The sequence below is a fragment of the Leiobunum rupestre genome, chromosome 6 (assembly GCF_980474605.1).
Source record: "Leiobunum rupestre chromosome 6, qqLeiRupe1.1.hap1, whole genome shotgun sequence".
In the NCBI taxonomy this organism is placed as follows: domain Eukaryota; kingdom Metazoa; phylum Arthropoda; class Arachnida; order Opiliones; family Sclerosomatidae; genus Leiobunum; species Leiobunum rupestre.
In genome coordinates this window covers 29,092,633-29,106,653 of record NC_143389.1, presented here as the reverse complement: position 1 = coordinate 29,106,653, position 14,021 = coordinate 29,092,633, and the positions used below count along the sequence as shown (strand labels likewise).

The window sequence follows — 14,021 nt, the reverse complement described above, 5'->3', positions numbered from 1 at the left end:
TTCAATCGTTGAGTAACGTTGCCAACGTGACGTCAAAACCGGAAATTACAAAAACCGTTCAGTGAAAAAAGTTGTCAACGTTGAGACCGTTGAGCTTCACTGAACGTAGCCCTGGTATATTAATAAATTTCACATTTCGGCAACAAAGTTTCTACTCCTTTTAAAAAGTGAAAACAGTGCCGGATTAAGACCCTTGGGGGCCTCTAGGCACTAGGCTATCGGGGGTCCCTTTAATACAAGTAGAGGACTCAAGGATGGAGTAAGAGGGTAGCTAAGCAAACCAACTTTTTCTAGAGTTGACACAATGACCATTTTGAAAATGGGAAATGGTTTTTTTCCATGGGCGCCCGCAGAGGTGGGCAAACGGGGAAATTGCTCCACCACCCCTTTCTTTAGCCATACCTCTTTTTTCTGTCGAACTTTTTGGGGAGTGCAGTGACGAAGAAGAGTGATCCAGTTACTTGAAATGTGTGTTACATCAATTTCGGGAAACTTATATCCCTATTCCTTCTAAGCTTTAGCTATAGCTCGTTCATTTATCGGATCGTTGTATGTGTAAAGGTTGTATATTTCATCGGGCGAGTTCGCTATATGACTTGAAATAATTTCTGCCGGCGTCCATGCTCTCAGTAGCGTAGGGGGTGGACTTGCCCCTTGGTCCACCCATCTGGCTATGCCACTGCATGCTCCTCTCTATTTGAACTTTGTTTGAACCCAAAAACCAACCTTTTTCTATTTGACTAGGCAAAACCCTAACTTTTCGCCCTACCCCTCTAAGACGAAGCACTTAATTACATACGTTCCTGAATTCCATAAGTGACACTTCACAACGTAACTTAAACCAAAAAATAAATAAAAATGTCATAGCACCCACTTAAAGGAAGTAATAACTGGACCATGATTATCCAAATTATAGTTAGACTATTCATATTTGTTTAATGCTGGGAAAATGTTGTCAATTCAAATCCTAACGATGTTTATATAAAAAACTATGCTGGGGCCAAACAAAATGAACAAGGGTGGGGCAACCCCCTCTATGCTGAGCGGCCTGACACGGAGTCACAGAGTGGACAAGAGATTGGTTATGCAAGGTTACAAGGTAGTCGTTTTGGTACGGTTCTACCTCTATAGATCACCGTAAAACGAAATAGAGGCTACGCGGCAGTGGCGGACTGGGTCTAAAAATGTGGACTGCCAGGGGTCAAAGGGGGCCCACCCAAAACCAGAGGCGTAGACAGGGGGAGACACCCTCCGAAAAAGGAACATTCGCTTTAATTATTTTTACTCAATTGTGTGCGAACTACGCTACTGCCGAAAACTAGAAGGATAAATGCTATAATATTTTTAATTAAATAAAGGAATACCACTGGGCATGCCTCAGGCTGGAATCAAACCAGCGACCTGTGGGTTGCGGTCCCAACGCCTCTTCCTTTTGGACTACTAAGCCCACAATATAGGTGTTCCCTTGTCTCGCGTAAAATATATCCCGATTTTTTATTAAGCCATAGCATTTTATATATCACCTAGTTGTAACAGTTCCTTTCAATTGGAATGCTCTTTGAAACGGAAACTCATAGGTCGCTGGTTCGTCGCCATTTATAAAAGAAATGTTTTAGCTATATAATGTTTTTAATAATTACAGATTTGAGTAATCGTTGGAATACACTAGATGACTGTGCGAATCTGTCAATAATTGCTTCTACATCCAATTCATCTAACAATTCCTTTTCAATTAAGCAATAATTTTAATACGTCGAAGTTCGAAGCAAAAGAAAGCAATTCCAACATAACTTCATCTTTACTGATTCGTGGAGAAAGCTTAACACCATCCAAGGCGTCATCTTCTAGGCCCTTCTCTGTAATATTTTTAAAATTTGCTGTGTCCAAGCAAGATAAATCTTTATACAACTTTTTGTGTTGTAAAAAACGTGAATCTAGTGACTGGACAATGCGGTCCATTATTAGGTTAAACACATTTACTCTTAAATCAGCGGGACCCTGCCAAATATAAGACGTAACTTAGTACTGTTCAACTACGTAGTTTCTTTCGTCGGGTACTTGGGCTTAGCCAAACTTTTAAAAATGTGTTAAAAATGGTTAAAATTGTTTTGAAAATGAATCCACGCTGAACCGCCAGCGCCTCGGCACCCCGACGATGTCATTGGAACTTTTTTTATAAATAAAATATTAATTTATTCAGTAAAAATATAATTTAATATTGAAAGTTTTGGAACTTCTATTATATTTTGAAGCTACTATAATGTTGACATATTGTTGAAGGTTTAAGGTGTCCCACTGACCAAATTTATCATGGGGCCCACCTGCCATCGGTTAGGCCCAGTCTATGGCCAGTCGGCCACTGCTACGCGGTACCTTATCTCGACTTACTCGAATTCGTTTTTTAGTGTTTTTCGGAATAGTATTTCATATTTCATTTATATTATAAATATTAAAAAAAGAATCAATATAGTTTCAAAGTTATTGATTGTTTTAATTTTGAAAAAACATGCCGTAAAACTGTTATTAAATTTAAATAAGCTTAATGTTTTTTTTCAAATAACTTATTCTTTGAACTAGCGTATTGACGTGGGATCTTTCGGGGCCCGCTGACCCTCGGGGGCCCCTAGGCACGTGCTTAGTGTGCCTAATTCTTAATCCGGCACTGAGTGAAAACGTTTTTGGTAACAAAACGTTGAATCAAACGTCCGGGAGAATAGGAGATACATTGAACCTCTACTGTTTGTTAGCTGCCTATATCTTCCTTGTTTCGAGTTGCCTATCCTTTTAACTGGGTTGAGGTTGAGGCCTATACTTCATAAAATAGTCTCTTTTCAATGCGCCTCTGAAAGGAGGAAAGATATTCGCCGACTTTCGCGAGATGCGCTATAACTTTGAGAGCGCTAGGGAAATTGGCCGTAGAGGGTTTTTGGCGTAGTAGGTGGTAAAGGAGGGGGGACGAAAGTTCTTCCTCGCTCTTCTAAAACGCGGAGAGAGAAAGAGTGTGGAGTCTGGGACGAATGCATTGCAGGGGACTGAGTCTTCGGAAGAATGGCGTTTTTAAAATTCGCGAGATGATCGCTAATTATTGAGGGTGAATTATTGTTATTTATTTATCGTTTGTAGTCGTTACAAAGGTGGAAATACGCGATGCCGACGTTTACAGGAACGGTGAAAGTTAAAATTTGCGAAGCCATTAATCTTCGGCCTACCGATTACGCGACGAGGCACGCGAATGTTGTCGGTAAGCAACAGCAAAGGCTCATAGACCCTTACGTTTCAATTGACGTGGATGAAATTCACATTGATCGTACGTCAACGAAACAAAAAACGATCAAGCCCGTGTGGAACGAACATTTCACTACCGAAGTTACCAATGCGCAAAATTTAGGTCTCACTTTATTTCACGACGCGGCTATACCGCCGGACGATTTCATTGCCAATTGCACAGTGTCCTTTGATGAACTTGCAAATTCAGCCAAAGAATCCGGCGTCACGGAAAACGACGTTTGGGTGAGAGATATTCTGCAGTGTTTATTGAAAGATTTTACGCTTTTTCCATCGAAAATGTCTAGGGTGGCCCCTTTTTTTAAATAGGCTAACACTGTAGGGTAGGCACCCGGCCTAGCCTGAGAGGGCTATCTTTGGGAAGAGGAGACATGTTAGGCTTAAAACAGAGTCGCGGATGAGCTAGTATCTTTAGGCCTTTGTGTATACTGAGATACTTTGAAATATGTCAAGATTCTTTATTTAAAATGTCCCTCCTTTTCCAAATCTGCCGACAAGAGTACTGTCTGAACTCCCAGGAAACTACCAAAACAAGCCAGTCTACTATTGGGTCAAGATAAACTTATCTTCCTGTCCATGATCTACTTGCCCTTCCCAATATCATGCCCCTAACCCTCCTTTACAAATCTTCTCAAGTGCACATTTTTTAGAGAAAACTCTGATTACAGCAATTATATCATAAACTTTATTGGTTTCTCAAGGAAATAAATGTTTGCCTTCTGTTAAGTGGTATATATATGACAGATATAATATTGTAATTGTAAGATTTTTTGAGTGGCTATACCTTTTATAATTCTATTTATGCTTTCAAAATATTTCCTTTGAAAGATGCACTCATGCATGTAGTTATAAATGGTGGAAATTAGATTAACTTATTATGGAAGAAAACTAACATATGAATCTATTTTAATTTTTCGAGATATAAGCTTGGCTTTAAAACAGAGCAAATGACACTTGCAAATGCTTTTTGTACGAGATATAAAATCTAAACTGATATTGAGATTTTAAAGTATGCTTTTTGATTTTGAGGTTCAAGGAATCATTTTTGCTCAGATTTTGGGATTTGTTGGTCTCAATATTTCTAAAATCTTTTTTCATTGTAAAATGGGGTAATAGTGTAGAGAGGTGTTTGTTCACGTGGCATGAAGGGCTTGCCACCACCATCCTACGCACTGTAACCCGTCCACCTGATTTAAAGGCAATAAATGTCGCTAGCTGCCTTATATATTAGCCTATCTGACCCCTTGGCTTAAAATTTGTTATTAAAGAACATGTTAATAATGTTTTGAAAGAAATTATTTGTTGGATTTAATAGAATTAAAGCTTTTTCTAATAGGATAGCAGAAATCTGAACCTTTACTGAAAAAAAAACCCTTATTCACATAATCAGCAGAATGACCTTTCATTACTATTGGTGATTAAAAATTAAGTTTAACACATAAATATTTATAGGAAATTCAAAACACTTCAATAGGTGTTAGCAAATATATGTAAATTTAGAGGAATGCTGTTTTGGAAATGTTTGAATATATTTGACTGGATTAGATTATGTAACATTTCCTGGAATTTGTTTCGCAAGTTGGAAAATATTTAATTATCCCCACTAAATGAACATTTGTTTTGCAATATTTTGGTGAATTTCTTTACCAAAAGTATTAATATATAATGTATTGCTAATGTTATTTGCATGAAAGAGGTACCTTTTGTAGGCTGAAAAATGCTAGTTGAAAACTGCCTCTAGCCTCGAATGGACACATTTAAATTTTTATAGAATAAAACGATACTTCTCTCGTAAGAGATATATTGTATGCTCCTATTTAATTTAATAATGGACCAAATTTTAAGATGTTATTACTTTTTATTTTGTTTATATATATATTTTGTTCATATTTTCCTTCTCATTTATTCATTTATAGGTTAGATTTAGTGAATAATAATAATAAAAATATTCAGCTAAGATTATACTTAAGGCAAGTTATGTAGGAATTTTCCATTTGAAAAATGTAATATAAATTTTGAAAATTATTACTTTATTAGTGTCGATTCTTATAGTTATTATTTATTAATTTAGATTATGTAGAAATTTTCCTTTTAAAAACTATATATGGATAAAAATTAATTAGTGTGGATTTATTACTTAATTGCTAGCTAGGGAATCAATTTTTTTCCACCTTATACTCTTGGCTTATTTTGAAAATTTTCATTTTTATTTACTCTATAGATCGACTTGGAACCTAGTGGAAAGATTCATGTGGTCATTGAACTTCGTGCACAAGGTAGAGTGCCGTTTTTCTTCTTTATACCCGTGTTCATTTTGCACGCAAGGAGCTTGAGACTGAAAGCTTGTCTATTTGTGCAGAAAATGCAGCCCCAAAGAAGAAGAGAGAGTTCAAAGAAAGGCAAGGTCTTAATAGACGGCGTGGTGCCATGCGCCGAAGAGTACACCAAATCAACGGCCACAAGTTTATGGCAACTATCCTACGGCAGCCAACTTTTTGCTCCCATTGTAGGGATTTCATATGGTGAGATAAACTCTTGTTTTTTGAGAAAATTAATTTTAAAACTCGTTTTCTGGATTTTAGGGGTCTTGGAAAACAAGGCTACCAGTGCCAAGGTATTGCCTAGAGTTAAAAGTTTCCGCTTGCATCAATTTTGGTTTAATCCATCTTCATTTTATTATTAGTCTGCACATGTGTGGTCCACAAAAGGTGCCATGAGTTAGTCGTTACAAAATGTCCTGGCATGAAGGATGGTACTGCGGAGGAGGTATATTTATGATCTTAACAAAATCAACAAGCATTATTTTAATAGTGTTAAATCTTGGCAGGTACCGGGTAATTGTGCTGTTTTGCAGCTCACAGCTGGCAGGTTCAACATAAATATTCCCCATCGGTTTACGGTTCACAACTACAAAAGGCCCACATTCTGCGACCATTGTGGTTCTATGCTCTATGGTCTCTTCCGTCAAGGTCTCCAATGTGAAGGTCCGCTGCTTTATATGTTTTGTCTCTTACTCCTGGGGGGCAGATCACTAAACATTTAATTAAAATAGTGTTTATAGGATTGAAAATTGTGATTAAATCATTTTAATCAGAATTTAATCAATTTAACTGCTGCTGAAATAGTTTCAGGTGCGGCTGAAAAAAATAGTTTTCGGTGTGGCTGAAAAAATAGTTTTCGGTGTGGCTAATAAAATAGTTTTCGGTGTGGCTAATAAAATAGTTTTCGGTGTGGCTAATAAAATAGTTTTCGGTGTGGCTAATAAAATAGTTTTCGGTGTGGCTAAAAAAAAAGTTTTCGGTGTGGCTAAAAAAAAAGTTTTTGGTGCGGTGAACATAAATAATTTTCGGTACACCTAAAAAATAGTTTTCGCTATTAAATTTGACCACATTTTTTGAAGGTCAATGATCTGTCCTTCAGTATCTCTTCCTCCTTTTTTCTCGTTAAACTGCATTTGTATTTTATTCAGCGTGCAATATGAATGTGCATAAGAGATGCCAAAAGAACGTGGCAAATAACTGCGGCATTAATTCTAAGCAAATGGCGGAAATTCTCAGTGATATGGGTATTTCCGGCGATAAACTTTCTAGAAGAAAGAAGAAGGTGGTAATTTCTCTTTGAAATGATACAAAGTAGTTGCTCGGTAGTGCATGCTGGCTTGACCACTGTTTCTCTTTTCTTTTTTCTTCACTGGTTTAAATTTTCAGACTTCGATTAGCGAATCTCCCAACAAACTTGGTCAGCCAGCGTCTGACCGGTCACGTACTTCTCCACTTCCATTGGGTGATAAGGATAATGATGATACAGGCAAGTTTTTTGCATTTATCGTTGTATGGGAAAATGGTTGTTCTTGGGGGGTTCAACGCTAGTTTTACTAATAGGGGAAGGGTACTAACATTTTCTCCGTAAGCGTTCTTCTCCCATAATAAAATACTAAAACCAGGTATAGTAGGATGTATGGTAAGATTTCATTGAAATGCAAAAATATTTAAAATTTTGGAAGTTTACGCTGCTAATGTAGTAAATTAGAAATTGGCTGTCTTTTTTTCCATATAACTGTAGTTTTATTCAGTTTTTTATAATTGAAGGATATTGATTATCTTGACTTGTTATTTGGGTTATTTACTTTGTTTCATTTTAAAAAAGAGATTACATAAGTTTTTATATTTTAAGAACGTTGTTAATGATTTGTGAATAATGGACACTCCAGTCTTTATCTTCCAAAAAATAAACTATAATTTGAGTTCATTTTTAAGTTAGCTATTAAGAATGACATTTAAAATTTTTTGTCTTTTGAAGACTTGAAATAAAAAATTTATTAAAAAATAATTGATATTTGTATATTTTAGGCATGTATTATGTTTATTCTGAATGTTATTTTTTTAATTTCTTACATTTAGAGACCGGTTTTTATTAATAAATTAAGTTTTGGGATGATTATAATTTTTTTGGGCATGTGTTTTTTTTTGCTGCTGCCTGTTTTTAATTTCTTTCATCTGGAGCTAAATTTTAAATACCAGGTCAATTGCAAATTGAAACCACTGCTGATGAACTCAGCCAACTCTCTCTCTGTGTGCCCTCAGAAGGTCCTGATTCTGGACTGGGAAGTGACGGAACCGGAGAACTACACAGAAACCTCAGTGTCACTGAACGAGAGAAGAGACCCAAAAGGATTGGTGTTGATGACTTCAACTTCATTAAAGTTTTGGGAAAAGGGAGTTTCGGAAAGGTATTAAACATTTCCAAAAGGGATCATACTTTTGTGAAATTTTAGCTAAATCACAAAAATTGATCTAATAATAACGAAATTAGTAGACTCTTGAGTGTTTTCTACTGAAAGTCATACTTTGACCTTCAAAGAGTTAATTAGTAAGCCCACTTAAGAGAAATAATAACTATGCCTGACTGAAAATCGCAGTTCAAATTGATTTGGTAATAACATCTTTTCTTGACACAATAGTTAATAATATAAAAACTATTTTACCATTTGTAAAGAATTAAATCATTAAATTTAGCTTCAATTAAAGTTGCACAAACTAAGCTCACAAGAACATTTAACAGGTCATGCTAGCTGAGAAGAAAGGATCGGATGAAGTGTACGCTGTGAAAGTCCTGAAGAAGGATGTTATTCTGCAAGATGATGATGTAGACTGCACAATGACAGAGAAGCGTATTCTTACTCTGTCGGCCAATCACCCATTCTTAACCGCATTGCATTCGTGTTTTCAAACTGAAGTAGTTTTTTTATCTTATTTTATTTATGATTATCACCTAAGCTTTAAATTTATCCTTTTCACAGGACCGATTATTTTTTGTCATGGAATACATTAATGGAGGTGACTTGATGTTTCAAATACAAAAAGCAAGAAAGTTTGATGAACCTAGAGCCAGGTTTTACGCCGCTGAAGTCACTTTAGCTCTAATGTTCCTACATCGTAACGGAGTTATATACAGGTGTTTTCTTTTTCTTCCTATATTGTTTTTTTTCGCTTCTACAATTTCTAAAACCTGTAAATTACGTCTTAAGGGATCTTAAATTGGACAATATTCTATTGGATTGCGAAGGGCATTGTAAAATTGCCGATTTTGGTATGTGCAAAGAAGGTATTCAAAATGGGAAGCTTACTACGACTTTCTGTGGAACTCCGGATTACATTGCTCCAGAAGTAAAATTTATTACTTTATTTATTATTTTTCGTATCTTCTTCTCTAATTTCTTTGATTTTCTTAGATCTTACAAGAATTGGAATATGGCCCATCAGTAGATTGGTGGGCTCTTGGGGTTCTTATGTATGAAATGATGGCTGGACAGCCTCCATTCGAAGCTGATAATGAAGATGATCTCTTCGAGTCAATTCTACACGATGATGTACTTTACCCAGTCTGGCTTAGTAAAGAAGCTGTATCTATACTTAAAGGGGTAAAAAAAAAATTCAGTGATTTTAAAGGTTTTTTTTCTACTATTTTCATATTTTTCAGTTCATGACCAAGAATCCGGCAAAACGTCTAGGTTGTGTTGTCTCTCAAGGAGGAGAGCAAGCGATTCTCAATCACTCATTTTTCAAAGAAATGGACTGGGAAGCTTTAGAAGCCAGGAAAGTCAAACCTCCATTTAGACCTAAAATTGTAAGTAGTGAAGGATACAAGCTGATATAAAATCACCTATCAGTTGCCAATATGATGATAGTATGGTAAAATCTCCACGACTGATTTTTACCAAATTTTAATGTCCTATGGTCTCAAACCAGGGGGGGAGGGAGAGACTATAGGATAATAATATGTTTAAAATGGGTTTAGAAATTGATCATCCAAATGTGTTATTGAAATGAGTTAAATTTTAATATTGCTAGGCATGTGCGAGCCGAGCTTTGAGTATGAACAATTTAACTTTTCGAGTAACGAGCCGAGTGTTAAAAATTTTTTGAGCTTTTGAGCTTTTAGACTTAGCTTAAAAAGAGGGTTTCCAGTACTCGAATAATTAGGCTTAACTGTATTTCATCAGATGAGGAATCATTTAAACTAGAATCTTCACTTTCATCACTAGGTTCTACTATTTCTTCATTAGAAGAATATTTATTGCCAGAGCTTTTATGTTTATTTGAAGCCATATTTTTGAAGTCTAAATTAATGACTGGTCATACAAGGGATTACAACAAGATAATAGTAGACTGATGAACCGCCAAACAACTGACAGTAAACAGCTAGGACACCCTATGTTAATTAACTTTTGGTTTTGGTTTCATTTTCTACATTTAAAATCAGTGACCAATCAGAAACAACTAACCTCACTAAATAAGATATCTTAAGGCGGACCAAAGGGAATTTTTTTAGTAGCTTTTCCCGCCAATTTTAAAAAAAGCTAGCGAGTAGTACCTTGCTAAGAACAATAGTTTCGAGTACGCGAAAGTTAAGCCTAGACCGCGATTTGAGGCTTAAATCATTTTGGAGCTTTTCAACTAAGGCTGTACTCGGCTTGAAGCTTGATCGAGAGCTCGAATGAAATTGAGTACTCGCACATGCCTAAATATTGGCCAACATTGTTAGGTGGAGCTTCTTTTGTGTGAAATGAACATTTCTAATGGGAAAAAATTGAATTTACCATTTTTAGAAAACCAAAAGAGATGTCAATAATTTTGATCAAGATTTCACGAAAGAAGAGCCAATATTGACCCCCGTCAATTTGGAAATAGTGCGCAATATAAATCAGGAAGAATTCAGAGGGTTCTCCTTTGTAAATGAAGACTTTAATCCTGCCAGGTTCACTAGTGACTGGGATGGTCCAGCGACATAGTAACAAAAAAGGGTTGAATAGACCCCAGGTTATATATTAAAAATTATATAACAGGTTTAACAAAAAAGATGGTCCGCCATACCAACAACTGCACCATGTGTAGCATCTAGTCATTCTGTTTGTCTTTCTTCATTGTTAAACGAACCTTTGTAGTCTTTGCTCTCTCTCTCTACTACAAATCTCTCTTCTGATAATACATGAATTTGAAGGTGTAATTTCCTTTTTTGAGGTAGCGTCCATTCTACCCTCCCCAATTTTGTTTCTTAGCTCTCAATTTTTTAAAAGCCCATAAGTTGAAAAAAATGCAATGATGATATAGCTCTAGGAGTGTGAAGAGCGTGTGCTAGAACCTTAATATCTTTTGTAAATGAGCCACGAGCCCCCCCAAACCCACCTTTGTAGTTAATTGCAATGTTTATGCTTCTATTTAAGATTTTTCTCAACTACATCCTTTTCATTCGCTTTCATTTGTATCGAGCAAGATTTGAGCATTTAATCTGTGTACACTTGTTTCTTAATCAGTTTTTTCTTTTAACATTTATTTAAAAATAACCCGTCTTCCCAGTGCCCTTCATTCTTGGTAAAAAATTTGAAGTCTCACTTTCCTTACGAGTGAAGAAAAATGCTAACGTTTTACAATTTTTAATTTTGAACTAAATTTTTATATTTTTTCAATCGGGTTAACAAGAAATGAATCTTTTTTTGCTTAGTTACAATATTTTTTCCGGGACAAATTATAACGAGTTTAATCGCGCTTTTTACTCATTTTTATTTATTTTTTATGTTTTAGAAAACATGGAATATAAGCGCTGTTCCATAGTTTCTACAAAAGTATTAATATTTTAGGGTAAATCTTTGCAAAAAAAATTGCAAAGAATAAATTATGTTAATTTATATAGGAAATTGTAATGACGTTGTACTATTAATTCAATCATAATTCCACCAGCGCTGCCAGAGAGCTGGAAAGAATAATATTAAAGATACTCCTACTAGTTAATTGATTTTTGTAATTGGTGATAAACCATGAAAAAAGGAATTTTATCCTAACGTGATAGGAATCAGCCATAAAAAAGCTTAAAACTCTGGGAAGTATTTGAAAAGGGAATCAGGAATTATACCATAGTTTTTAATTTATTGCAATTTTTTTGGTGTTTTCCGCATTTAGGGGTGTTTAAATTGTGTCAAATAATATTAAAGGTGAAATCCTGACTCCCTAGCAGCTTCCGTGTGCCATTTGTACAGTAGTTAATTTAAAATTATGAAAAAAAAAGCTTTTATCGTGAACATAAAAAGAACGTAATCATGGTGCTGATCCATCATAACTGCTTTGATCATTGCCATTTCAATGTCACATTCAGTAATTGTGTAATTGCTGTTGTATGGAGGTGTGACATTAAGGTGTCACCGTTTTCATTTTGATTATACTGTAAAGTAGACAAAAAAAAGGATCGTTTGTGCACCTCCCACTTGTTGGGGTCTTATTTAATTCAGTGTGGTGTCCCCTTTAGTCACGGGAACAATAAAATATGAAAATTATTTAATGTTTTGATTTTTCTTTTTAGGTTTAAAGGGGTTGGGCAGTGTTGATAGGGGACCTGTTCTGTAATCAAGTTTTTGATTGAAAAGTTACAAGATTTCGTTTTTCCCATTCCGGAAAATATGTAAAACTTTCGAGTGGGCATAAATCAGTATTACACACAAAATATCTAGTACATTTGGCGGAAAGATACTAGCACGAATTTCCGGTAAATCGGCGGTGGAAATTTAGAATTTGGCCTGTATACGGTTGAATTTCTAAGTTATATAATTTTGAAAAATATCTTTTATTGCGTTATATTTCGAAGTGATAACTAATTAGATATTTTAATATTTAAGAACGGTTGTAATAATTTATTTTTAGTATTACAATTGAGGCATATCCAAAAAAAAAATCAGTGTAACGAGTACAGGGTTATGCCAAGATAACCACGTTTATTATTTTATGATTGTTTAGGAGCATATCGCAATACGTGTCTTCAAGAACACCCTCATAAAACGCTTCTGTTGAAAATAACAATTAAAGCAAACGAAAAAAACAATAGATTTGCCATTTACTTGTAGACATTATTTTCAGCTGAAGTAAACTATAAAGATCTAATTGTAGACAATTATACCAAACGCCTAAAAATTAGAAATAAAAATCTTTGGTATATTTTTACCAACCTAGGGTAGATCAGCTTATTAAACTACTATATAGAAAGCAGGGTAGACAAATACATATTTCGGATATACAGGATGCTACGAACTAAAGGATAAGTTTATCATGAATTTTTGGAGGTGTTCTATGGGTCCTACCAGAAGTTTATAATAAACCCCTTCGGGGGAAGTATTCAACTTCCCATTGCGCCCATGTTATTTTAATGATACATCATTCCGCGACAGTTCAAAAACCGCGCGTCACTACGGTCGCTATTCATTCGTTCTTAAAATCATGACGTTTTTTAAAATAAAAGTAGTACCATGGAGGAAGCACGTGACTGATACTGCGTTCTGAACGCAGTATCAGTCACGTGCTTCCTCCATGGTAGTACCAGAGGTCGACATCGGAGGATTTTTTTTATTAAAAATAAAATGGCGGGAATCTACCGAGTTGGCAGTGGTGTTAACAAGGAAACACAATGTAATTTTTATATAAAAGATAATTTAAATAAGTCACTTCAGACTCGTGAATCAACAATAAAGAAATCAGTTAGTGGCAAGCGAACTAAAAATATAGAAGAACCTATACATCAACCAAAAATTATTAATTATTGTCAGAGCCAAGGCCTAACCACAATCACGATTTACGAAACACTAAAATAAGCCAGCCACTCTTAGCAGTAACTTTACAGGTAAGAATAAATTATAATAGGGAATCTTATGCATTACTTCTTAGGGTGTAATTCTAATGCTTGGTTTATTTATAGATCCTTATTTGCTGGTAGTGTATGCACTTGGTTTTAACTATCAACCAGCGTTTATACCAATTCATCTACTAAGAAGAAACCTTTCCTCAGGTAGACTAGGAGTTGCGATAAAATATGTATAGAAATAGTCAAGTTTATTTGGCATGCATCAAGAGCTTACCGAGCCAATTTGATGTAGTGCCGTAAAAGTGTTTGTCAGTTAATTTTCCACGCTTATATCATTTGTTACAATTTATACCTTGACTAGGCTATGTAAATGCCAGATAATTAGGTAGAACAACAACTTATATCAAAAAGCAGGACCATTGTTTTTAATGTTTTACGTGTGATCAATATATTTAGCTATAAATTGTTTTAGACAATTACCAATTTTTGTACACTCGTGAAATTGCTGTTTTTTTATTTATTTATTTATTTTATAACTAGATTTACTTTAATTGCTATCAGCTAAGTTTTTAAATAAATATTTTCCCAAAAACCATATGATATGGCTCATTTTC

General features: G+C 35.0%; 1 protein-coding gene across 3 annotated transcripts; it reads left to right on the top strand.

Annotated features, from left to right (window-relative positions):
* Positions 1 to 2,975: 2,975 nt before the first annotated feature.
* Pkc98E (Protein kinase C) lies at positions 2,976 to 12,117 on the top strand. Of its 3 annotated transcripts, none has more exons than XM_090176906.1 (15): positions 2,976 to 3,510; positions 5,507 to 5,561; positions 5,645 to 5,807; positions 5,868 to 5,899; positions 5,969 to 6,051; positions 6,113 to 6,269; positions 6,755 to 6,888; positions 6,993 to 7,092; positions 7,806 to 8,014; positions 8,347 to 8,520; positions 8,585 to 8,739; positions 8,813 to 8,951; positions 9,017 to 9,205; positions 9,265 to 9,411; positions 10,394 to 12,117. In XM_090176906.1, exons 1-15 carry the CDS (start codon positions 3,148 to 3,150, stop codon positions 10,574 to 10,576), a joined length of 2,283 nt encoding a protein of 760 aa, XP_090033032.1. In that variant the 5' UTR covers positions 2,976 to 3,147; the 3' UTR covers positions 10,577 to 12,117. The 3 variants fall into 3 exon arrangements, with proteins under 3 accessions (XP_090033032.1, XP_090033033.1, XP_090033031.1); XM_090176907.1 differs by having other exon boundaries at positions 6,755 to 6,891; positions 7,869 to 8,014; XM_090176905.1 differs by having other exon boundaries at positions 6,755 to 6,891.
* Positions 12,118 to 14,021: the final 1,904 nt, after the last annotated feature.